Source organism: Amborella trichopoda, chromosome 13 (assembly GCF_054954075.1).
Source record: "Amborella trichopoda isolate Santa Cruz 75 chromosome 13, AtrichopodaSantaCruz75HAP2 v2.0, whole genome shotgun sequence".
In the NCBI taxonomy this organism is placed as follows: Eukaryota; Viridiplantae; Streptophyta; class Magnoliopsida; order Amborellales; family Amborellaceae; genus Amborella; species Amborella trichopoda.
The window spans coordinates 38,921,612-38,947,161 of NC_142348.1; the positions used below are offsets into that span (position 1 = coordinate 38,921,612).

Genomic DNA, 25,550 nt, shown 5'->3' on the forward strand with positions numbered 1-25,550 from the left:
TAAAGCAAACCGACACAAAAAAAATACTAAGTGGCTATTTTAGTCTACTCTGATATGCCCAGACGACCTAGCAGTAAATTGCTAGGCACTTTGGACCTCTAGGCCTAGGGTTACGATATTCCGGCTCCCTTACATCCGACCTAAAGAAGTCGGGCAATCTGGTGTCGGAGAGGCACTTTGGATTTAATCATCTGTAGAGCCCAATACTCCTAGAAAGGTTCCTGTAACCTTGTAGATATGCCATCCCATGCGCTGGAAGTTCCCCCTACCAGTTCGTCATTAGGAAGGAATTCTACATAAATCTGTCCCTCTAGGTGAAGACCCCAATGAAATGTATATCCAAAAGGGGGATACTCGCACAACCCGGTTTAACCAAGAATTGGTCTCACCAAACCAAGTTCGTCAAGTGCCTTCACCATAGAAGAAAAGGCACAAACAATTGCAAAAAAATTGCAAAAACGTGAAATATGAGGTAAAGTAATAAAAATAGAAAGTAATGTATATTTTAGGAAAATAGAATCCTTATAAATATTGAGGGTTTTTTTCGCCAAATGTTACAAAACAATAATGACTTCACTGGAGCCTTCAAAATTGCAAATATAAATGTCGCAATCATGGTTACCCCTTCATCTCAATCATGGTTATCCCGATTATCTTTGTGAAGGTTTAGGAATGATTTGCCGAGTGGGTAACTTAGGTAGTCCCTTGTAATCTTGAGTACCTAGGCGTGCTCTAGCCTTTGTGCTCGCCCCCACTTCATTGCCTATTCTCGCTCTTACGGCTGGTTCAATGATCTCATCGTTGTCATCATCTCTATTTCCATCATCTTGTTGCTCCTTACATGTACCCCTCTTGCAACTTGTGCACCTATTTCAACTTATGCCTTTTGAGTCGGAGCTCCCCTTCCTCTTTGATAGGCCCAAGTATTCTTCTAGTAGCCTGTTATTGAGAAGCGGTCCCTCCACTTCCACCAACCACTTCATGAGATCTTCTAGGAATACGTGATCCAAGTTCATGGGGTCGTAATCCTCATCTTCCTTTCTATGCTGGTTTTGAAAAGTTCAAGTTGTCGTTGACGTAGAGCAGCTTGTGTATCTTGGTAGGAGGCAATTGTTTTCTCCTAGAGATGTGGATCCACTAGAATGCCCTCATGTTTCGGTCATACCCCATGGCAGAACTGGTTTGGCTGAGCACCTTGAGCACAATACTTTATAGGTGGTGGGCTCCATTGACATATAGTTTCATTACTTGGCTCAAAAAGGAGAAGAACTCATAAAAAGGTGTCAAGTGACTATAGAATAATGTATATAGGCATACGGACTTAAGAACTAACCTGGATCCAACTCAGTTCAAGATTTCCCAGCAAAGTTTATTTTACATCGTGAAAGCTTTTGGAAAAAAAAAAAAAGTTTAATCATTTACTAATGTGGCTTACATAATTCATAGATGCCCTAAGTTGGAGAAATTCATAGCAAATTGTTTCTTACCTCCTTCAAAGCTTCAATCTGCTTCCTTCCATCTAGTGCCAATCTTTCATGCAATATTGCATGTCCTCTATGATCTCAAGGTGAGTTAATTGGGCATAACAATCTGTTAAGTTGAAGAGAAACTCTAGATAGAACATATACCCATTGTCATGAATCCTCATAAATCATAAACCGTAATTGAAATTTTAGAATCCACAATTATCTGTTAAATATTTAAATGTCAAAAACCATTTACCTGCTGTGGGTATTAATTAATATCCCATTGTCGTGAATGCTCATAAATCATAAACCATAATTGAAATTTTGGAATCCACAATTATCTGTTAAATATTTAAATGTCGAAGCCATTTACCTGCTGTAGGTATTGATTAGTTCAGTAAGTTATTCCACTAGGATCAATTATCTCTCAATATTTGTGGTGGAATGTATGTGTGGATTTGCTCGATCAATTGCTTATGCAAGTACCTTAGAAGGCATCATTCAGGTGTCTAAATCTTCAAAACCAGCACTCGAGGAACTGTAGCTGTTTCAATCTACTATTTGTCTAAGAACCTCTTGTTATTGATTATCCTTTCAACTTCCCTCACTGTTTGGTCCTTGAGATAGGGGCGTTTACCCAATTCTTTCTAGGAAACTTTCTTTACACAATTCTTTCTAGGAAACTTTCTTTTTAAGCCTTGATTGGAACCTCAATATTGATTCAATGGACACGAATGACATTGCAAATTGCATGATGGGTGGTCTAAACTTCTTCCTGTCCATTGTGAACTGCCTTATTCAAGCTAGAATCACTACTGGTTGTAGGGTGGTCTAAACTTCTTCCTGTCCATTGTGAACTGCCTTATTCAAGCTAGAATCACTACTGGTTGGGACCTCAATATTGATTCAATGGACACGAATGACATTGCAAATTGCATGATGGGTGGTCTAAACTTCTTCCTGTCCATTGTGAACTGCCTTATTCAAGCTAGAATCACTACTGGTTGGGACCTCAATATTGATTCAATGGACACGAATGACATTGCAAATTGCATGATGGGTGGTCTAAACTTCTTCCTGTCCATTGTGAACTGCCTTATTCAAGCTAGAATCACTACTGGTTGGGACCTCAATATTGATTCAATGGACACGAATGACATTGCAAATTGCATGATGGGTGGTCTAAACTTCTTCCTGTCCATTGTGAACTGCCTTATTCAAGCTAGAATCACTACTGGTTGTAGTGGTCAGTGCTTTCTCAACATACTATTTCACTTGCTTAAGCTTCTTAATGTCTTTAAGGAACATGGTGACATAGTGCGTGACAATGGGAATCCATACTAAATGATTCCTCTTCCTCACGATTCACGTTGTTGTATGGACATAGTTTGTGGCATTCTCATTTACTACTTGGATACATACTGCTCACGCACTGCCCTCACCATATCATTGGGTAGCGTATAGTAGCTTCTCACTCATTCCAACGATGGGGCATTGATACTATCATAGAAGACTATCCCTTGTGGGCAATATACCATCATCATCATCATCATCATCATCATCGTCTGTGTATCTCAGCTATTTTTTACTTCTTGTTCTGCCATTTTGCTCTATCAAGGGCCATACCATTGTTTTAAAAAGCGGATCGCTCAGCGCTTAGGCGATCCAAAAGGCTTGGGCGCATCACCCAGGCCTAGGCGGCCAAATTAGGCAGGTTATCCTTGGGCACCCTCCTAGGGGGGTGCCTAGCGCCGCCTCCTTGGGCCTGTGCCCCGCGCAGGGGCGGAAATGCTCCTCGTTGAGGGCATATATATATATATATATTTGTTTAATATAAAAGACGAACGCCATTAGAGCCTATTTTAGAGAAAGAAAAACCAAAAAAACTAGTTTTTGGTGATTTCTATAGGATCGAGGGGTTTTTCAAAGTTACGAGAAATTGATCTAATCATCACCCATTAATATTAGATTTAGTCTTGGATGTTTTATAAATCTATTAGAGGTTTTTTAGATGATTTTGTGTCCTTAGAAACATCTTAGGGGTGGAAGTTTGAAGATCGAGCAATCAAAGTTAGTGAATTTTTTTTTCGATTGCTTGTATTGAGACATTTTTTGATTGCTTGAATAGAGTCTATATTGTTGGACTATATAGACATTTTTATTTTGACTGGGCCACCCAGGTTCTGGGTGCCCCCGCCTAGGCGCTAGGCGGCCTGAACCTCCCCAGCTGCCTAAGCTCTGCCTAGCATTTTTTGAAACACTGGGCCAAACCCTCATTCAGGCCACAAGTGCCATATCTCTTCCCACTACCATCAATGGCCTTTTGGGTCTTCCCCTGACCCTTTGAGAGCTTTCCACTTGAACCAAATCGCCCCTTCTAACTATGTCAATGCTACATATGGCCACCTTCGTCTACTTTCTCTCAACTTCTTACCTATTAGAGCCACCCTTAATTTCCTTGGGATATATTCATTCTGAATTCTATCCTTTTTTCTCTTGCTACTCATCTTAGCAATACACATTCTATAGATATATTGTTTGTTGACCAACCAACATTCCACCCCATAAGGCATGGATGGTTTTACAACCGTCCTATAGATACTAATAAATGCTCTTCTATTAATATTGTAATATCAATAAATGTTGTCCTATTAATGTCCCTCCAACCATTTGACATGATTGTTGCCCATGTTCTTTGCCACATCATATGCTCATCCACGATTACCCAACCTCTGCCATGTCATCTATGTGGGGCCTGCTATGTAATATGTATGAAAGGGCTTGATTCAAAGCCCTATATCAGCTATGGTGGATATAAGGGCATGCAACATTCAGTATTGGCTGCATTGAAATGGATGATCATCATTTTTGAAAAACTTCACGATCACCTTCATCATGTGCTTTCATCTTATTTTACTAAAGCTGGATTTGATTATTCATCTACTTTGATGAGGGCTTCATTAAGAAAGGGTCAATTTAACTCTAGCATGTACTCCATGCTTCCGTTCGCCCTTCATGAATGCCTTGAATATATCAGGGCTGCAACCTCCCCCGTTATCAACAACGTGACATAAGGTAGCCCTTTTGGACTCCCCATGCAGTTCTTGCTAGCTTTTGAGGATCGCACTGTGCAGTAAACTTCCTTAACAATTCTAGTTGCAGTATTTTCCCATTCTACTTGCCCTTGCAACTTCGAGTTGGGCCTGAAAATCCTCAGTATAATCCCTTGCCCTTCTTGTCCAGTGTAAATTGGGTGCTTATCAACCATCTTCTTTTCTGTAGGCAAATTCTCCTAAGCAATGATAACTGCCAATACTTTTTGCCTCACGCTCTTTGGTACGCAATGACATGTTGATTTCATGGCAATTGATGCTGCCACTCACCTTTGCACCATCAGCTTTCATGCAACTGGATACCCAACAGCCAATGTACATGTTACCTTATTTGTCCTGTTGGGATGTACCTCAACCCCATACTTCCAATCTTTTGCTGTGACATACTTCTATTGTAAAGGTAGACCAACTATTAACTGATAAACTAAGAGGTCTTTGAACTTGAACCTGTCTTGTAAAAACAAAAGGACAAAACCAAAATGCATTTCCATGCCTAAGAAATTGTTCGTGCTAGTTTTCTGATAAAAATCATTGGTCGCATCTTAACAGAATGCATTTGGGTGGAGCTGTGGAAATTTGCATCCTAAAAGCATCAAACACCCAAGGGCATAGACATGCATGTTATGCAGCATTTTAATGGGGGAATACTAAATTTTTAGGGAAAAGAATTGGATTGCACCTAGACTTAATGCATTTGGAAGGAATTCACATATTCTATTCTGAAATAAAAAGGTTAGCAATTTTTCATTTGTACCGTGGATTTCTACATATTATTCAAAATTGAAGAACAAAATTGAAGAAAATATTCATGTTCAAGCTGTTGGTCAGCAAAAAAAAAAAACTAGAGCTAGCTGAGTAAAGTCTAGATTGGTATAGATCTAGTGTATTTTGAAGAAATATTATCATATATTTAGGTTTATAGTAAAAAATAACTTTGATGAACAAAAATTACATCTAAAACAAAATAAATACATTGCAAAAGAAATTACTAGTCATAATTGGTTTTCAATGCCTGCAAAATTGTATCCCCATAGTATATTTGAGGTTAGGTTTTGGATCGACAAGATTTGAGGTTCACCCAAAACCTTGACGATTTCAAATTTGGGATTCTGATTGCTTTCGAATCTAAAAGCATTTCTCAATCTTTTGCAAATCATGTTATTCAATCTTATAGAGGGCTCATAATTGACCCAAAAGATGAAATTTCAGGTCATCATACCCCCTATTGGGTGAAATATGCGATTATTGTCCTTGACTACTCCATGACTTGGGGACTTGGCCGAATCTGGCATTGCTTTGGCCAAGTCACTACAAGTATTGGTTGGGTCTGTATCTCTCCAAAGTCTAGCTATTCGGTTCTTCAGGAACTAATGAAAAGCTGATTTCAAGTGATTCCGTGCCCTAGTAGCTTAGTTGTAAACAGTAGATATGATAGTTTCGACACCTGAAGAACTTATAGATTAAGAATAACTTCAAAATTACTAAAAATTCCCATCAAATCTGAGCAAACATAGATTTGATGCCATCCAAAAGGCCGCGTCATCCACTACGTCACCATTTTTTGTCCTCCTTTTGGTCAAATGTAGTCTCTGGACTGGCTTCCCTCATGTCCACACACCTAAGAACAATGCAATGCATAACGTAAGAGATTGACATATTATGGGGGCCACTCATTTATTATTTGTGCAATTCAGTGTTCTTGGTGTCAAAAGATGTTTGAACTGCTGTTGTTTGATTAATAGATTGTTTAATGGTGCCTTTGCTGATGTTTCACTTGTCAATGCCTAACTGGTCAGAAAGCTAACCATTGTGTACTTCATGTTCTAAGTTGGTTAGATATAGGAATAAAGTGATTGCTTGATCTATCCAATGTGTGTATCTGTTATTTGAAACTACAAACGATTGTAGTTCCAAGATCTAAAACTTAAAAAATTTATATTTGGAATAAGATTATATGGTCTAGCCTGACCACCCAAATAAGGGGGTCTAGCCTCTAGAAAATCGGTGAATATTTTGATCTGAAAAGTTTCAAAACGTCTTTGAAATGCCTTGTGAAACAACTCCAATATTTTTTGTTTTTTTTTTAAATTTTTTTTTTTTTGAGCTTTTGATACCCTGGTTATATATTTACTTAAATTGATGATGATATATCAGTTTTTGAGGGGGACTTGTTTTAGAGGACTTCCTTGAGCTTCAGCTCAATGTGGAATTGATCTTGGGGGTGACTAAAGATGGTACAGAATTTTAAACACATTTCTTTCTTTAAGGAGCTCTTGTCTTTTAGTGATGCATAGTTTTCTAAACCATAGTCACTTGCTAGTACAATATTGTGGCATTTAATTTTTCAACACTTCACTATCGTTGTCGTATTGGGTCGACGGTGAATTGCCTGCCTCATTGTACATTCACCATATGCTCATTAGATTTGAAGCTTCTTCATGCATCTCATATAGGTCTCCCTTGTTTATGCCATCCCATCATTACACAGAGCCATACATGTAGTAGGAAACATTAATATTTAGAAGGATTAGGATAGGAAGTGGCTAGGAGATAAGGTTTGGAAGTGAATGTCTCGCGGATCTAGAGTAGGAGGGCCACCCTAAGTTCAGGGTTTTACTTCATGCTTTGTCTCCTATGATTCTCTGGTGTATGTGGAAGGAGAGGACAACATGATATTCTTAGGGCAATGATCATATCAGTTACCACAATCGAGTCAATCCGAGATTCTGTGATTTCTTGGGCCTGGTTTGCCTCAATATAGGTTTTGGTTACACAATGGGGCATTTGTCATCCCAGGTTGCAGTCTTGTTTAATCATTTCCTCCACTGATTCATCAGGTACGGTTTTGGTGGAAGCTTGATGTAAAGCTCTTGTGTGCATGGTTAGGGGATCCATAGGATAATAAGGTAATCACTTTGAACTATTGTTATGGTTGACTTTGACACACTCATTGGTCCTTGGTGTCGGAAGATGTTGCTCAGTGTTGCCTTGTGAGATTCCATGTACTTTTGGGAGATTTGGATCTGGTGGTGCAGGTTCTTGAGTTAGTTTACTTGCATACGGTCATGCTAGAGATGGGGTGGCTTGCTTCATGCCTCTTCTTTACTTGTCAAGGATAAATAGATGCTTGATGTACCCATGTCATTAATTGGACAGATGAATGACATAACTTTATAGTAATTGTAGTTATAGAATAAAAATAGAACGATTCTGATGGAATGGTTGATCTACGTTTTATATAAGACAAGTTTCATATGATCAAATGATCTGGGATTACATGTTTCCTTGAGTTTGATATTTGAGAATCGCCTCTAGTAGTTGGACAAAATATGCGAATGATCTTGTCGCTAAAATATGTTAAAGAAAAAAGTGATAAACCCTGTTAGATTGGAGTTAAATAATTTAAAGCAGCAGTTGTGGCAGATTCTTGTCTTTGCCAAAGACAGTTCCTATGGCAATACGCCCAGTAGGGTTCTGTGTTTTGGTAACTGTTGTTTCTGCGTTCTAGGCACTGCATAAAGAGTAAAAGAAGCCTACAAATTTCATGCTTTTGTCTACAATAATGATTTTTTTACTTTGGGTTTTTGATTAAAAAAGTTAAGCCATTAAGGTGCTGACTCCTATGATTTATGTTTCTCATACTAATCTTGCGTGAGTCCTAGCGACTTTGATAACTGGGTACCTACTCTTGTAACTTAAAGCAGGATTTCTATTGACTCATTAGTGCTATCTAATGCTGGTTCTTTTTAACATTCTATTATGTGGAAGTGACACAATTTATCATTAAGAATGGTTTAGAACTATTCCTATTTTGTTTCTTCTTTGGTTTGATAATAGGTATGGAGACGTTGATTGCAAGGAAATGAAAATCCTTTTGTTTATCTGTTTTACTTGTTCGAGCTTGTGGAGGATGACTTAGACTGGGATCTACCATTCCTTTTCCTTACTAATGGTAAAATTTAGTACAATGTTAACGTATGATGCCTTTAGGAATTGAAAGTCTTGAGTTCCTGGTGAAGTATTGATACTATTCTCCTTGCTTTGTAAGGTGGTTCTCCCTTCACCTGTGGAACTTCAGATTGCCCAACTAATTCCAGGTGCTCCTAGTTTCTTATTGGTTTGTGTTGTGATTTTAGCTCATATGAACTCTGGGTCGAGAGAATTATGGGGACTCATTTATTAATGGGTAAACGGTCATTATGCTTTTTCCTCAACATTCAGGTTGTAGATTAAGTTCTAATTAGAGAAAAACTCTTTTATGAAATAAGAGTTATACGATGTATTTTTTGTTCCTCATGAAACCTCTATACATTTAATCTGATAAAATATTCTAATTTTATGATGACTTGATTCTTATAATTGCTGGCTTTACCTGGTGACTGATTATTCTTTTTTTGTAACTCAAAAGTAGTTGACTGGCTTTGTGTCGCTGCAGTCACATAATCCTGTACTTTTTTGCTTGCATCCTTCATTTCTTTTAGAAAAAGGAGTGAGTCACAAAGTCATAATCAACAAGAATCTGTCAGAGCCACCTTCCCATGCATGTTGGGAATAGAATATTCTTCTAGAGCACCGTAACTTTGCTTCTGATTCTGACCTATACTGGACTGGTAAATTGCGGCCAGTATGGAGAGAGTGTCATAATCAACAAGAATCTGTCAGAGCCAATTTCCCATGCATGTGGGGAATAGAATATTCTTCTAGAGCACCGTAACTTTTCTCTGAAGATTCTTACCTATTCTGGAGTGGTAAATTGCGGTCAGTATGGAAAGTGTGTTTTCTACATTGTTTTAACTCACTACATGTCTCAACTGACTTTTGATGTATCCATATCTAATAATACCATTAGTATATGTGGTGGAATGCAAAAACAATAGATAGAATACTGAAATAATGTTTAGGATGTTTTTCTAGTCTCACAAAACCTTACTTCCTGGATTGAGAATGCTTGCAAACTCTGTCAATTATGATATCTTATTAATTTTTTGTTGCTTGAAATGTTCATTTTCATCGATCTAAATTGGATTATTTGATTTTATTTATGTGTTAATTTTCTGAAGGTATCCATACTCTAGCTAAACAAGAAACAATGAAACCCAGGCAGTTCCTGGAGATTACAGATGAAATTGAAAAGCCTGGCCAATTTCCAAGGATAATGATATTTATTCTCTTATGAGACCCTAGGACTTGCTACTGATTTCCAATATGTATGACTACAGACAAATTTTGGTGGGTGCTTCCCTGAAAGGGTAACTTTCAACTTGCAAATCTGTATGTAGGCTTAAAAACAACTATTCTCATTGAAATTTGTTCAACTGATGTTTCTATCCTGTTCATGAGCTGTTGCATTTCTGTTGTTATTTAATAGTAAAAGAGTTCATATCATATAGAATATTTTTAACCATAACATGCAGGATTTAGTTTGTAGTTCATTTTGTTGTTAGTGGATGTCTAGGGTTAGTAGCTGTGGAGAGTTAGTATTTGGAGATGCTAAGTCTTGATCACATTGTAGCAATATTGGCTACCGCCAATGGTTTTACAAACAGGCTGTTTGAAGTTTTTGAAATGCCTGATACAAGCACCAATTGTTCAAACTTAGTTTTGCATAGCTTTACATCACATAATATTAGAATCTGGCATGTTATGAGGATGTCACAACATATTGCAAGTTTCTTTCTGGATGCAGGATAGTCCTCCTCTTGCATCATAATACCGTATTATATGCATATAATAAACTGTTGCAATCATGGAATCCTTGATTTGGAGATCATGAGATCTGCTTCCTGCCAAGGTTCTTGGGTACATTGTTATTGCAGCTGAAGTCTGCTGCAATTTTTCAAGGAATACCCTTGGCATTAGATAAGTAGAATGATTATATTGTGCAGGCTTTTCTTGATTACAATCTGGTCATATAGAGGGAGTATCTCACCTCAGCTTCATGGATCTTGCCGGTGACTCGTATTGTTGTGGTTGGGGCTGGCTAAGTTGAAGATGGATGGGCATGTGTGGGTCATCTCCAAAGTTGAAATTGGTCAATGAAAAGGACTTCGTTTTCGTTCCCTCATTTGATATCCTAGCTTCATAAACCTGCAGAAAAAAATGACTTCTTGAGCATAAGTTTTAAATCCTGTGTCTTGTTCTGATTCGATTAGGACCAAAACCCGTGAATGACTGTGCCATTATGTTTCTTCCTTGAAATTTCCAGTGTGAGGGAAGTTTGGACTTGTTTGTAGACTGGTTACCTTCCTGTATAACTCCATATTTTCTTGATGTATAAGATCTCCCTGCATGAAAATATTGAAATTCAGTGTCCTGATTCTTGAAGAGGAAAATATGATGAATAAAGGTGCAGTTGTTTTTGCTGAAAGACCTTCCGTTGTAGTTCTTGAATTTGCTCGGTTAAGATTTGATCCTGCAATAAGGCAAACCACACATGTGACTAATATCATTTATCAGTAACACTTTGTGAATTGAAACTCTGGATTTGCGAGGCTTAGATGTTTTCAGTTTTTTGCATTAGAAGTTACTTTCTTCCTTCGAACTCCACGCAAACTCATTTCCAGTTGGTTCTCTAAATTTTGTAGTTCCCCAACACCTAAACCTGAAAGTTCTTCTCCCATCAATTGCCTGCAGCAACCCGAACCAAAGAAACTAGAGTCAAACAGGCCAGTCTAATGATGTTGTATGGGATAGGGAATCATTATTAGCATTTCTCTGTTTTCCTGAGAAAATTAGTGTCAACATGTCGTCAACTTTCTATGTGATCAGCTTTGCTGGCTGTGATTAAAAAAAAAAAAGTCAAATTTTGTGCCAGCTGCAGTTTTGAAGCCTTTTGTTGATGTTGCAGTTGTGCTCAAAGAGTTTGGTTATGGATATTGATACTGTTTGGATATGGATATAGTACTTCTTTTTTGTTATCAACCTGAAAGTTTGTGTATACTGTTCATTCAAATGATTGATGAGATCAATGTGGAAGAGCTTTTCAGTTTTCCAATTTAGAATGAGAGAATGACGTAGTTTCTTTAGTTATACACTCATGTAAGCAACACAGATGCAAGTAATAAGGATTGCCCGCGAGCCTAACATTAGGGAAGCAATGCATGAAGGGCTTGAGGTCAACGAGTGCTAGCCTTCTTAGTACAGTCCGGCTTATAAATGCTACGATATTCTTCCTAATATATGGAGATTAGAAACAATGATTTCAAGAATCTGATAGTCAACTTACTGTTCCTACCACCATCTCTCAATCGAGTCGTAAGAGACTTGGCCGAATCTCAAATTGTATTTTTGGTAAGATGTTCAAGACTCTCGATACTTGATCACATAGAATATATGAAATATGAAGTTCAAGACTCTTGATACTTGATCACATACAATATATGGAATACTCAAGTACATGACTCTTAGTAGGTAACTGAATGAGCTATAGGAAACTTATATTTTCAAATTCTGTACAAATTCCCATAAGACAGTTGGACACTCAATTTGCTTATAGTTAAATAGAGATTACTTAACGTAGGAACTCATTAAATTGATCGTAGGAGTGGTTGCATAGCTAGATAATTGATTGAGCTCGGGTTAATTCCTACTTAATTGTCAATACCCTGTCATTTGGATAAGAAAAATATTGTAATTCCAAATTATCTATCAAAAACAGACTTCTGATATCTGGGAGTTGTAATTCCAAATTATCTATCACAGTAGCATATGTATTATTGTAATTGACTGTCACCTTTTGTAATTCTCATGAGTTGGTTATTAAAAAGTTACAAACACCATACTTCTAATAGATGCCAATTACTTTGCAATATGCATCTAGCACAAAGTTATAAAAAGGCTCACGTCCAGTGCAATGACAGTTTAAAATAATTTCTATATATTATGGTCGGACTTATGTTAATTGAGATTGCTAGGTTGCACAAGACATTCTGGTTTATAACATGGGAGCACATTTCATTGCTGTATGCACATGAAAGAAAGTTTTCGAACAACTTTTGTTGCAGGTCGAGAAGATACCGGTGATTATCTTGCAAAGATTTGAGTTGCTGCCTTAAGGTTGCTGCCTCCCTCTGCCATAACTAGTAAAATCCGAAACACAATTTAGTCTATTGTTAGATAAGACAGAAACACATATAGTCCACTGTTAAATGAATACAACAGAATTACAATTTATTCCATTGTTGGTTAATAGTAACAAATTGATTTCTAGTCCGGGTAATGTCAGTCATAAATACAATTTGTTAGATGATACAGATATTTAACTTTTTCTTCTGACTCTGTGAGTAAGATGATGGATTTTTTTGTTGCGGAAATTTGTTAAATGATGTAGACATTTTAACCTTTTTTCTTCTGACTTTGAGTACGATGGTGAGACAAAAAATTTGTCATTTATTTTGCAAGTTGCTTTTATTCTGGTATGTTGATTTTATTCAATTTTGGTATTTACATATAACCCTAGTTGCTCAGATCTTTGATCTATCATCAGTTAAGGATAATCCTACTTTCTAATTGAATATTCTATATCAATTATCAGTATACTATGGCCTTTTTATTTTTTATTTTTTTGATTACAATATTTGTAAATATTTAATCAATAAAAAAATATATACAAGTTAAAAAGAGGCGTTCCCCATGAAGGAACTCAATATGAGAACTTGAAGTTCCATTGAACCAAAAACAAATGAGCCATTGTGCCAATGCTAACCGGTAAATAAATGAGCCATTGTGCCAAAGCTAACATGTGAGTAAAATGTTAGGGAGGCCTATGACCTCAAATTCTTAATGATACACATTTATGGCAAGTAGGAGAAGAATGTCCAGATGATAGGATTCAGTTGTTTATGCCGGACACCCATCATTGACATGGGCATCATTGGCTTGATTCCCTTCCCTATAGGTATGGACATTTGTCATTTGAATGGCTTAAGTGTAGATGAGAGCATGCCGTTGAAAGTTTAAGAAGGTGGAGGCGCCCAAAAATACCTTTGGGGGCGGGGGTGGGTATGTGTGGGGGCATGCATGTGTTACACCTTGTCTATTGTCTATTTATTTCAAGCATAAACATTTGCCTCTTGCACTATGGTCTGTTTATTTCAAACAATATCCCAATAACTTTAGATACATTCATGAAGGAATATACACAATATTCTTTTTCACACAAATTCTTTGTTGCATAATATAAACCATATATTGCACTGATCCGTAGTCAAATTTCTATAATTTTTTGTGGGGTTTAGCCAAATTTCTTAATTTTCTTATAATTAATCTCCCATCTAACCAAAACATGCAACTAATCCTAATTTGTGAGGGTCCCCTGCACAGTTTAGTACCACATATTATTGAGACTGGCCCTTTTCAGCATCAATGATCATTTTTAAAAATAAAAGAAGCCATCTTTTTGAAATAATCAATGGAAACCACAACTCGATTCCTTCAATTAGCCTGAATTACTCCTACTTAACCATTAGGGCAGCCAAAAATCATTGATATAATCTTAAAATCCGTAAGCCCCCTTAATAAGTTTATTAAGTGGGCTTATGCTTTTTTGGGGGTTTGGGGCACTAGATTGTCCCCTCAAAACCTTTTAGTCCCCTTGGTTTTCCTTTTCTTTTTTTTTTTGGGTGGGGAGGGGGGGGTGGGGGGGGGGGGGGTGTAGAATACTTTTGTGCCCTTGGCCGTGGCCAAGTTGTTCTAAGGTGCCTAGGCACCTTGGCCGCCTACTGAATTTTCGAGCAATGGTGCCGCCATTGCCCAAGATCAACATGCAGAGGAAACAACTGACATTGGATTGTTCGCCAGGACCTTCGAATTGCTATCAATGGTGACTTTTCTCACCCCCGTTGAGTACGTGCTAAAGCTCTATCTAGGATAGTTTTAGCTTGGGCAAGCATATTTGTGGCTTCCACAAGGCTTGTGAACATTAACTACCAATGGTCGTGTTCATTCCAAACGCTTCAACCAGTTTCTGCAAGGCCTGAGTTGCCCTTGGAGGTACCATTTATATGAAGCTTGGCCCTGTCTATGGGGGTACAGGGACCAACTCAGAATTCCACAGGGCTCTGTGCAATATCAAGCAATATAGTCCTCTTCAAAATCTCTCTGTGGTTCTCATTCCATCTTAATATATTCCAAAGAAGTCAAATATCCCATAGAGAGAAAGGAAAGATATTTGACATGAGAAGACCTGAGGTTGTTGTGGTGATAATTGACCTGAGAAGTTCTGATTGCTTCTTGTTGTTTGTTCTATTCCAAATCACTGCTGTCTTCTATTGGCTCTTAAGGAAAAAATTATGCCAAACCAGGAAAAATATGTCCTCAATCACATGTGTGAACAGGCATGCTCTCTGTTGCCCTTGCATACTGTTGTACTTTAGATCTTATTGATATGAACTTTCCAATCAGCGACTAGCAACTGTCAGTTATGAAGCAACTTTCCACCAAGGTGTTGTTTTGGGAACCTTTGTTACTGAGTTACCTACAATCAAATCGTGAAACCTGACTACTACAGGCTATCAAGGTTCTGCAGGCAACTCATATGCCCTATTGCAGCTTGCAGATGAGAATTACGTGGTGTCACAAGCACATTGTTTTCTTCTGATGATCAACTTTGTCACAGTTACATCAGGTTCACCTCTATAATGATCTTGCAGCCCAATATATTCCGACCTGAATCTTTTTCCTTTTTTCTTTTTTTTTTTTTTAAATACAGCTTTATGTACTTTTTCAAATAACAAGATCTCCTTTCTTCACTATCTCTCAGTTTTATTCTGTTCGCACAAATTATACTAGGATGGATATCCACTCCTATTAGTGCATTCTCATACAGAAAGCATATGTTCATTTACATTTCAGTACATGGACACATGCATACAACACATAAGAAATTGAGGCCCTACACAAGAAGGTGCGGCATCATTTGCTTCTTTATGAGTAGGCTGGTTTCTCTAAAGGACATGTTTTGAGCCAGCATAGCGAATATGAAAGCTTTTGGGTTCAGCTGGAAATATCTTCCTTCAAGCGCCGACAGTTTTCAACCCTACTAACTGAACTAACAAGTTTTACTCTTTGGTCGATTCTCTAAACCTGCATGCCTGCCATACATATGTTGCTTCTTTAATAAGACTGAACCATAGTTGTTGGTTATGGGAGCAAGACTGGGAGCGGGGGAATAATCAAATGCTAGGAGATCCCTATGGTTGAGAGCGTCACTTATATGGTGCATATGTTAGGGGTGAAGATCGCCAAATGTTGGGGATTGAGATCCCAACTTTTTTGGAATCTTGAACCTGATCTTTTGGGATCTTGATCCCAATCTTTTTGGAATCTTGAACCTGATCTTTTGGGATCTTGATCCCAACCTTTTGGTATTTACGATTATATATACTATTTAAAGTAGGTATCTCTTTATTTATTGCCAACAAGCAATGCAACTATATTAAAATTATATTTTTGTTACTAACTGACTGTAAATAAAGAAAATCACTAGTTTAGTTGTTGTCTTAATCTTTAAGGTTGGGATCGAGATCCCTAACTATAGGAATAGGGATCTTTTAATAGTAGAGATTGGGATCCCAAAATTTGGAAATCGAGATCCCTTTCCCGGAGCATAGGAAGAAGATCCCAAAGTGGGATCGCTACGGATTTGGAAGATCCTGGTAACCATGGACCGAACCTTGTCATGTGCAAGTTGTAGTTGTGATCAGGTACTGCTGTGGCAGGCTTTAGCAAGCTAGGGAATGCGAATCCACATTGTCATCATGCCATAAGATACCCACTAAGGAATTCCGTGATTCTGCATCACAAGTACATGTGAGTTTGAGGTTACAAGGATTGAAACCTAAGTGCCTCTTACTTGGACAGTTGTTTGACCAATCCTTTTGACATAAGGTGCTGTTTTATCAAAATCCCTTTTGATCTCAGTTGCTTTTTAAGTTAGGAAGAATTTTTATTTAGTAGCATAAATTTATGTTGGGTTTTTGTGGCCATTAAAGGCGTTATGAGAGCATGGAATCAATTTTAATATAGTGGAACAAAGAACACCAGTGGGAGTATGGTCCAGAAGGACCGAGAATGGCAAATATTGTTTGCCAAGATTCAGATTAGGCTTGACGAACTAGGCCAGTCAAGTTCCAAAACCATAAATACCTGGTCATAGAGCACAACCGATAAGGGTTAGCAAGGGTGGCCCTTGATGAGGTCGGAGTTGCCTAGGGTAGTGAGCTAAGGGACTGTGTGACACTTGTGTGTGATTGGTGGGCCTGAAGGGACGATAGTCAATGCCTTATCTTATATCATCATACAACATGTACACATGATAGCCATATCAAGAAGCAAATCACTATTGAGGGTGATACATATACATGTGTGAGAGAACCCTTATAGGCACCATATGAGTTATGTGTGTGCAGATCTATATGACTTTGGACTTGTCAATAGGGGAGAACCTGTAATCTATAGACTAAGATTGTGTCGTCTCACCTATTGGCTGACTTTGGTACCCCAATCATGAACTCTTATGATGGATTGTGGGTCATGAGAACAACTGGTCAGTTAGAGAAAGTGGGTGTAGATTATAGCCTCTAGTAGAGGATGGAGTGCTTTAGTGATTTCACTACTCTGTGAACATAGTTGAATCCAATTCCCATCATATTAAATTAAAATTAATTAGTTTGACCTTAAATGATTTTTAGATTATTAAAATGAATTTTTAAAAATATCTAGGTATGTTAGTTTCTCAAAATGGATCTATAGATAGTCTAAAACTGAATTTTTAGTATTTGATAAATTAGAGACAAAAATAAATAGCAATCATTTTCTAAAAATCATTTTCTTTATTTTATAATTGATAATGCATATGGGGGCCCATTATGGTCCATGGGCCCCACCATAAAATTGCATGTGGAGGGGTGCATGGGGCCCACTTGGGGCTACATAAGTGGCATGCCCACTATGTACTACCACCTTCCTATTTTGCACACCATGCAAGATGGCCTTCAATTCAGTGGAATGAAAAAGGAAGGTTTTGCAATTAAGAGATTTGAATTTTCAAAAAAGCATGTAAGAAATGTATGGAAAAGAAAGGAAAGAGAAATATATTTTTTATATTATAAATATTTGAGGGGATTAGGTTAAGAAAACTGAAGGATAAAGTTCTAACACCTTCTTTTAGATCACGATAGCTGATCTAAAGATTGTAAGGCTAAGATTTCTCACCCAACAGGTTTCCCATGATAAACAGTCTGGATCTATTTTCTATAAGGACGGCTGACGCTAGAAAAACCTAACCATAAGTGAGAGTTTGTAAATATTCTCAATAAGGGGACCAATTCTCTACACCTAAGTTTACATCTCTCTCTCTCTCTCTCTCTTCCTCCCTCTAAGAGCCACACGCCCCCTTCTCTCTCTGATCTCTCTCACCTCTCTAACCTCCCTCAGAAGATATAAAAATAGTTAAAAGAAAGAAAGAGGGCCACATCCTAAATCCTAAGAGCCTAAAAGGGGCACGCCCCACACAGTCTCAAGTCTTGTTTGGCTTCATCATGGCTCTCTGTATTGAAGGGTCCTAGCCTAGGCTTCATATACTTTGAAGATCTGAGATAGACCTTGATCCCGTGCGCTATCGGAGGAGGAGACCCAAAGTGGGGTGTATCAGGTCCAGTTGAGGTAATCTTCTGACAATTTATTTTTGTGTTATGCAGTTTATGTTTCTTGTTCCCTACTAAGTCTATGTAGTTTTTGGTCATTGAACAAAAGAGTTTTAAGTAGTGGCAGCAAGCGAGAACCTCATTTGTTATTCATAGTTGTTTATTTTGAGTTTGTTTTGTTGTATCTGGACCTCTATAAGTGTTCTAGTTGGTAGAAAAGAGAAATTAAAAATAGCATAAATTGTAGTAGTTCACCCTGCTTTCAGTTTAGCTCTTATTACAAAAAACAAAAAACCATGTCAAATGATGTGGTCTATAATTATGATTGTATTTTTTGCATTCCTAAACATCAAATTTTTGTTTTAATAGTTCCAATTTTCTAGATCAGTCAAGTAATAAAGCACGCTTCTTGTAGTTTGTATAAGTTTTACCGATTAAGTTTTGTTGTTTAAAAGAATGATATCAATTGTGTTGGCATCCACACCAAAGAGTTACAGTCGTACTTTTTCCTATATGGATCTTATTTTCCTGAATTTGCATAGTTCAATTGTTTATTTTAAAACATACTGCCGAGGTCTAGAGAAGCAAGTTGTTCTTTGATTGTTTGATACTTAACAACGTGAAATTAAAATTCATTGAATTTGACCGGACTTCATTTAGAAATGATCTTTATCTATGAGCACATTGGATTTCATACTTGGTTTGTTTATTTCGTTTCTTTGGTTTCACTATCAATTCCTTCTTGGCATTCTGACTGTGTTTCCCTAGTTTTCCAAGAATTTCTATTTATGTTATGCCATTGACAAGCATGAAATTTTGTTGTTGCAGGTTAAAGTTATTGACCGCCGTCACAGACTAATTTTCTGATCATACTTCCAACCATATTTGTTTGTGCTAGAAAGCTTGAAAGATGCAGTGTTTACAGTAAGATTTCTCATGGCCACACTGTAGATTTTTGGAGAAATAGTTGTGTTTCTTGAGAACATACCGTTACTTCTGAAGATGAACTTGAATCTTGATGCCTTTCATCCTTGCATTTGTTGTATCGTTCAATTATTGACTTCATACTGAGAAACAGAGATTGTAAGATTAGTGATTTACAGTTTCAGAAAATCAATAAGCACCCTGACCTCAAATGGTAGGTCTCATGTTAAAAGTATAATGTTAACGAGACTGGATGTAACAATACTTTAGTCGTGGCGCAAAAATTTGTGGAATTCTGGTCCAAATTGTCTGTATTATTCTATGCATGATTCTTTTGGTAAAATATTTCTTTAAATTGTCAGAGGCAGGTGGTGTCATCTGCGAATATAAAGAAACTTACATGGAATGTCTTCTATTAATGCATGAAGTAAAAAAAGAGTTAAGGATTATCCAAAGAGTAACTTGAAACAGGAATGTACGCATATTTGTATTTGTGACTTGCAATGTATGTTTGTACAATCAACTTTAATGATGTGTTTTCATTGAGGAAACCAGTCCTACCCTCAATTGACTTAATGCATATCTTTTCGACACATGACATCATTCTTAACGCATTACATTGACTCCATGCTTGAGGAAGTTGGGAAGATGAAAAGGCAAGATGGGTGTCATTGATAAAGCTAAGGCCATAATGATATCTACTTACAATCATAAATTGGTATTTAGCATGATGCGCAAGTATACAAACAATAAAGAGCTGGCAAAGCCATTGTACTTGCACAGTATGCTTCAAAGCATTTCATTAGTATTGAGGATTGTTGAAAGAGTTGGGAAGCCTGTTATGGACACATACTCAAGGCACTACATAAGGTCAAAAGAAAAAATAATGGCTTTGTAGGATGAGAGCTGGTTTGGCAAGTCCGGTCAATCATAGAGTGTAGATGGGAGAGGCAGCTCAATTGACCCTTTTATGCAGCATGATCTACCTTGGTTCGGAATTTGTATGCTGACCTAGATGTCAAATTAGGGAGTGAGATCATAGAAGGCATGTGTGTGTTGAGTTGTTTAATCCCATCAAGGCTGTACAAGATGACATCGCTAAGGAGTTTATTGGCTATAAATGTGCAGGAGGGACTAAGGACTACAGTGTCTTCAAGTAAAGTTACATGTGTTATAAATAGTATCATTACATCCATTTGAGACCTTTAGTTAGTTATCTGGCTTGGTTTAATTGTATGCTGTGATGATGCTACTCACTGGTGGAACCAACATGATTTTTTAGGGCTCGTGAAGCTGTTTGTGAATAGGGATAGAATAGTAATTATCTGTTTCTTTAGAATCTCGCAAGACTAGGCAATCTAAATAATGATGATATATGGGGAAGGTTAGGTGTATGTATGAAAAGGAGGATGTTAAGGAGTTATTGCACATATCTCTGAAGGTAGGACCATGTTTAAATGTTGCAGAAATGGTAATTCTTCTCTATTGACAATTTGACATCAGCTAAGTGATAATTTAAAAATTGTTTATTATAATTTATGTTCGTGGGAGTCCTCACTATAGTAATTAGTTTCATGCACACTAGAAATCTTGGATAAATTGATGTCAGCCTATTGTTTAGATGAGAATGATTTCAAACTTGTGTTTGAATCTATTGTTCAAAAAAACTGTCTGCTCAGGGCCTAGGTTCCGGCCTAGGTGCTGAAAGGACCTTAGAGTAGCCTGGGCGGCCCTCCTTGAGGCGTAGGTGCCCACCAAGGCACCTAGTTAGTTTTATACTTCTCTTTTGTATTTTGTCTTCTGTAGTTGTGATCGTGTTCATTTGTAAGTATGGAGTTTTCTATACTCAATTTGGATTTGATAGTTGGAGGGTAATACACCATGAACTTGTTTATATTTTTTACTTCTTTCATTAAATTTTCAACGATTTGAAGTTTTGAACGTGTCTCAACATTCATGCGTATATATTTGCATGGAAGAAGTTAGTTAGAATACATATAAATACAAAATAATTACAAAATTAACACAAATATCTGCATTTATTTGCTTTCAAATAGCACATATATGCAACTTTTCACCTCAGGGCACCTGCCTAGTGCTTGGGCTGACTAGCATTTTCTGAAACACTGTTTGAATCCCACAATTTCATTTTCTCATATATAATATCTTTTCCATGATAATGTTGTGTGCAAAGATCCAAGGAAACTATTTATCCCTTGAAGTTGTTTCATGGTTATATAAGCAACTCAGTGATGCTTGTGATCTTAAGAATGTGATGATCCTAGATGTGTAAGTTACTTTATTTCCTTAAGTGATCGGTGCTTTATACTTTATGTGGATAACGCCATATTAATTCATATTTGTCTACTTCCCTCAAAATTTTTAGGGAACTATGATGCACGGCTACTCGTATATGCTTAACGTGCGGGTCTCGTATTGTGCCTATATTATACTAGATATGGCTAGTTTACTTGTATTTACAAATGACATAACCATAAAAAGCATAATATGAATAAAACATCATAGCGCATTATAATGTGAACAAAATATAATACTTTGCAATATGATATAATATCCATGTTTCAATGTGTTGGATTGATGCAAGAAGGAAAGTGGGAAACTAAATTCGCATCTTTTCCGAATCTCAAACGAGTAAAAATTTGGCAACAACGGTGAAAAACATAGCTATAAATCAAGTCCAAGAACTTTCTTCTTTCATAAAATAAAATTCATTGCAACAACAAAAGCATCCTTACTGTGATTTATGATCCTATAGAACCCTAAATTTAACTTAAAGATCAAAGTAAACAATTTAAGACTCTAAAATATCGTTAAAAAATATCAAAAGTTTCAGAAATACCCCTGTGAACATTAACCCATGGACAATACCTGTGAACAGTACCTTTAAATAGTTAACAGTGAATAGTAAAAAAAGAAAGTAAAAAATTTGAAGGTACATCCATCATCATCATCAGAACCTGTTGCCCACTATTTGGGGTCGGCTACATAAATCTTGGTCCACCATTCTAGTCTATCAAGGGCCATAACGTCAGTGAGGTCATAAGTCCCCATATCTTTTCGCACTACTTTGAACCATGTCTTTTTGGGCCTACTCCTTGCTCTTTTTGAGCCTTCCATTTTGAACCAACTCACATCTCATAGCAAGTGTCATATTGGGTCTATGCTACACATGGCTATTGGAGCCACACCTATTTTCTTCCAATGTATTCATTTCGAATTCCATCCCCTGTCTTCCCACGCATCCATCTCAACATCCTCATCTCAGCTACTCTCATGCTATAGGTATGTTATTTCTTAATAACTTAACACTCCGCCCATTGGGATCACCATTAAAGATATGATCACTATCAAGGATAGGAGCACTATTAAAAATAAGACCGTCCACTAAAGATTATTGAAACCAATTGAAGGTTGAATCCTTGTTCTTCTCCTTCAAAATTGTGCTAACTGTTGATGCCATCAAACTGTAACTTGACACGTCATCAGTCCGTTCCCACTCAAACTTGGACTCTGATTCATGCCAATCTTCATAAAAACCCTAATGATTTGGATCTATACATGTAGATTCCCTTTTTGTTTAGGGCATATTGTTGTTGGTGTCACTCAACAATTGTCTAACCTTCTTTGTCAACTTGTTAACTTCCTTGCACAATTGGATCGGATTGGCATCCCTATGACTAAGACCTTCACGACCATCCGTTGCAATTTCTAATTATCTTTGAGCCATGCTATAATACCACTTGATGCAATAAGCAAAGATAGAAAATTAAATCGACCTTTTTCTTGTACCTTAAACGAGTGAAAATTGGCAATTATGAAGAAAACGCATGGTTATAAATCAATCCAAAAGAAGAACTTTCTTTTTTTATAATGTAATCCAATAACAAAAGTATCCCGGAATGTGATGTCCCATCTTTTATAAGCCTATGAAACCCTAAAATTAACTGAATATCCAAGTAAACAATTTAGTACTCTAAAATATCCCTAAATAATATTAAAAGTGTCAAAAATATCATTGTGAACAGTAATATTTGAACAGTACCTGTTAATAATATCTGTGAACAGTAATATTTGAACAGTACCTGTTAATAATATCTGTGAACAGTATTCATAAGTAGTAACCAATAAATAGTAAGAAAAGAAAAAAAAAAAAAATTGAAACTGTTAGTGTTGGAGATTAGCCCCACATTATAATATCTATAATTAACCGGAATAAAAAATAAAACATAGGGTATTAAATTGTTTACTTGGATCTTAAGTTAATTTTAGGGTCTCATGGGGCTATAACAGTTGAAATGTTTATGTTATGGGATGCTTATATTATTGGAACAAATTATATTTTATAAAAGAAGAAAGCTCTTCTGTTGGCTTGATTTATAGCCATATTGTTTTCTCCATTATTGCTAATTTTTTCTTGTTTGAGGTTCGGAAAAATGGTGGATTTAATTTCCCACCTTTTCTTCCTGCATCATGGATGTACGTATTTGTATATTGTAGGAGTATATATATATATATATATATATATATATATATATATATATATGTACATATATATATATATGTATATATGTATATAGGTGTTTGATAGGGTACCCAGCCATTTCCATGTTGGATTTCAAGAAATGTCAAATCATATCCCTGTTCAACATATCCATGTTTGCATCTATAGTCATATGTTGGCATCTTAGATGGGAAGAGGCTCTACTTTTTTGGATTCTTTACTTGGGATTGAATTCTATTTTCAAATCCAACTATACATCATATGAAAATGAAGGGAAGGTAGAAAATGTAAATTGCTTTTTCGTAATGTATGAATTTCTTGGCGATGCCAAGGTTAGCTAACATTAATAGGATCAAATTGGAAGTAAAAACCATTAGATAAGCATTATTCAGTTACACTGAAATTTGTTATTTGGATAGAAATGTGATTTTTGCTAAATGAAGATATTTCATGGATTACCTTTTGTAAAGAAGATGTTAAGAAATCATGGTTTTGTAGATATCAAGAATGATGTGGACCCCAATGATTTACAGGTAAATCATTTTGTCTAAGCATAGTGCTGATCAAAATGATTTCCCAAGGAGATCAAGTGGACTTTGGGCCCCTAAGATATTGTTAAAAATGACTTTCAAGGCGCTCAAGTGGCTGGCTGATGGTGACTCCTTGAATTTTCAAGAAGCCATGTCATCATGGGCTCCACCATGTTCAATTGTATATACATCAATGCTAACTTAATGTTAGTTTTGGAAGACTCAAATATATAAATGGTTGCCTATCCCCTCAATGGACTATTGATTACTCTCGTATCAACTTGCATATCCCATTCCAGAACCAAGCATATCAAGTTGGCCACCACGTGTAAGGAAGTTGGGCAGAAAAGGAATCTATTGGTAGATGTGTCACTGGTTCAAATCCATTTTTACAATCTCAGTATAAAGTGATTGTTGCAAAGCGGCTGTTTATAGTCTGATGAGTAATCTGAAGCACAATAATGTTACTCAACGGAGTAACTACAGTTCATCCAATGGAAAATGTAATTTCCTGCTCTCTCTGGTAAGAACTAACTTGTGACATTAGAGAGGTCGAGCTTTGCTGCTACTGAGCCCATAAGTGGACATATTCGGGTTGGGATGATTTAAGTTACCAGGCCACTCTTTAGGAACTCTGCACTCTTTAGAACTCACCCCTATGGGTAAGTAAGTGGGATTGGTTCTACTATAATTGGGCACTGTTAGTAACACCTAAGACTTTTGGGATGCAAAGCCCATGGTTGTGGATGTGCATTTTTGTAGATTCACAATTCTAGTAAAGTTATATTTATATAGTTCATAACATTTTCACCAGCATATAGAACTAGTTTGTGGTTTATACACTCAAAAGTCCTTGGTGGACTTCATGATATTCAGGAGTTCCAAACTAATTCTGAAAATGCCAGAAGTTCTCATGACATCCTTAGTGTTTAAAATAATCTGAAACAAATTGGAAATTGATGATATTTTGGGGTTCCAAACTAATTTTGACGGAGAATGCCAGAAGTTCTTATAACATCTTCATTTTGTGGTTAAAAGCTTTTTTGAAACAACTAGGGCTTGATGGTATCTGGAAGTTCCAAACCATGTCAGGAAATGCCTGAAGTTCTTGAAAACAGGCACACTATTATAGTTTAACCTCACCTTGTTCAAGCTTTCAAGACTTCCGGAAAGAGAGGATTTTTATTTTTGTAGTTATTGTTATAACTATCATTATTAGTATTATTGCTATTACTCTGTTGTTTCTTCTTTTTTTTTCTTTTTGTTTTTTTTTGGGAGGGGAGATGCTTTGGGGGGGCGGGCTGGATATCCTCTTTGATGGATTTCGATGGACTGTGAGTCTGTGCTTGGCA

At 36.8% G+C, this 25,550-nt stretch overlaps 1 protein-coding gene and 1 long non-coding RNA gene across 45 annotated transcripts in view; one reads left to right on the forward strand and one right to left on the reverse strand.

The window, feature by feature from the left end:
* LOC110008286 (uncharacterized) overlaps positions 1-25,550 on the forward strand; it is a 58,918-nt gene that overhangs the window by 21,971 nt on the left and 11,397 nt on the right. For 10 of the 39 annotated variants that reach the window (XR_016046655.1, XR_016046659.1, XR_016046653.1 and 7 more), the window contains 5 exons: positions 8,417-8,531; positions 8,628-8,676; positions 9,640-9,808; positions 12,583-12,660; positions 19,051-19,451. This is a non-coding gene — a long non-coding RNA (uncharacterized LOC110008286). Of the gene's footprint in view, positions 1-6,733; positions 6,814-8,416; positions 8,532-8,627; positions 8,873-9,639; positions 9,829-12,582; positions 12,661-15,104; positions 15,204-19,050; positions 19,452-25,550 lie in introns of those variants that run through there. The other 29 variants (XR_016046665.1, XR_016046660.1, XR_016046664.1 and 26 more) reach the window with 12 other exon arrangements.
* LOC18446412 (MADS-box transcription factor 23) overlaps positions 5,724-25,550 on the reverse strand; it is a 47,979-nt gene continuing 28,152 nt past the window's right edge. For 2 of the 6 annotated variants that reach the window (XM_020674888.2, XM_020674890.2), the window contains 7 exons: positions 19,211-19,289; positions 12,596-12,657; positions 11,107-11,206; positions 10,950-10,991; positions 10,822-10,863; positions 10,509-10,666; positions 5,724-6,197 (listed from right to left, as the gene is read on the reverse strand). In XM_020674888.2, coding sequence (XP_020530547.1) covers positions 6,131-6,197; positions 10,509-10,666; positions 10,822-10,863; positions 10,950-10,991; positions 11,107-11,206; positions 12,596-12,657; positions 19,211-19,289 — 550 coding nt within the window. In that variant the 3' untranslated portion in view covers positions 5,724-6,130. Of the gene's footprint in view, positions 6,198-10,059; positions 10,406-10,508; positions 10,667-10,821; positions 10,864-10,949; positions 10,992-11,106; positions 11,207-12,595; positions 12,658-19,210; positions 19,290-25,550 lie in introns of those variants that run through there. The other 4 variants (XM_011629574.3, XM_088854678.1, XM_020674889.2 and 1 more) reach the window with 2 other exon arrangements.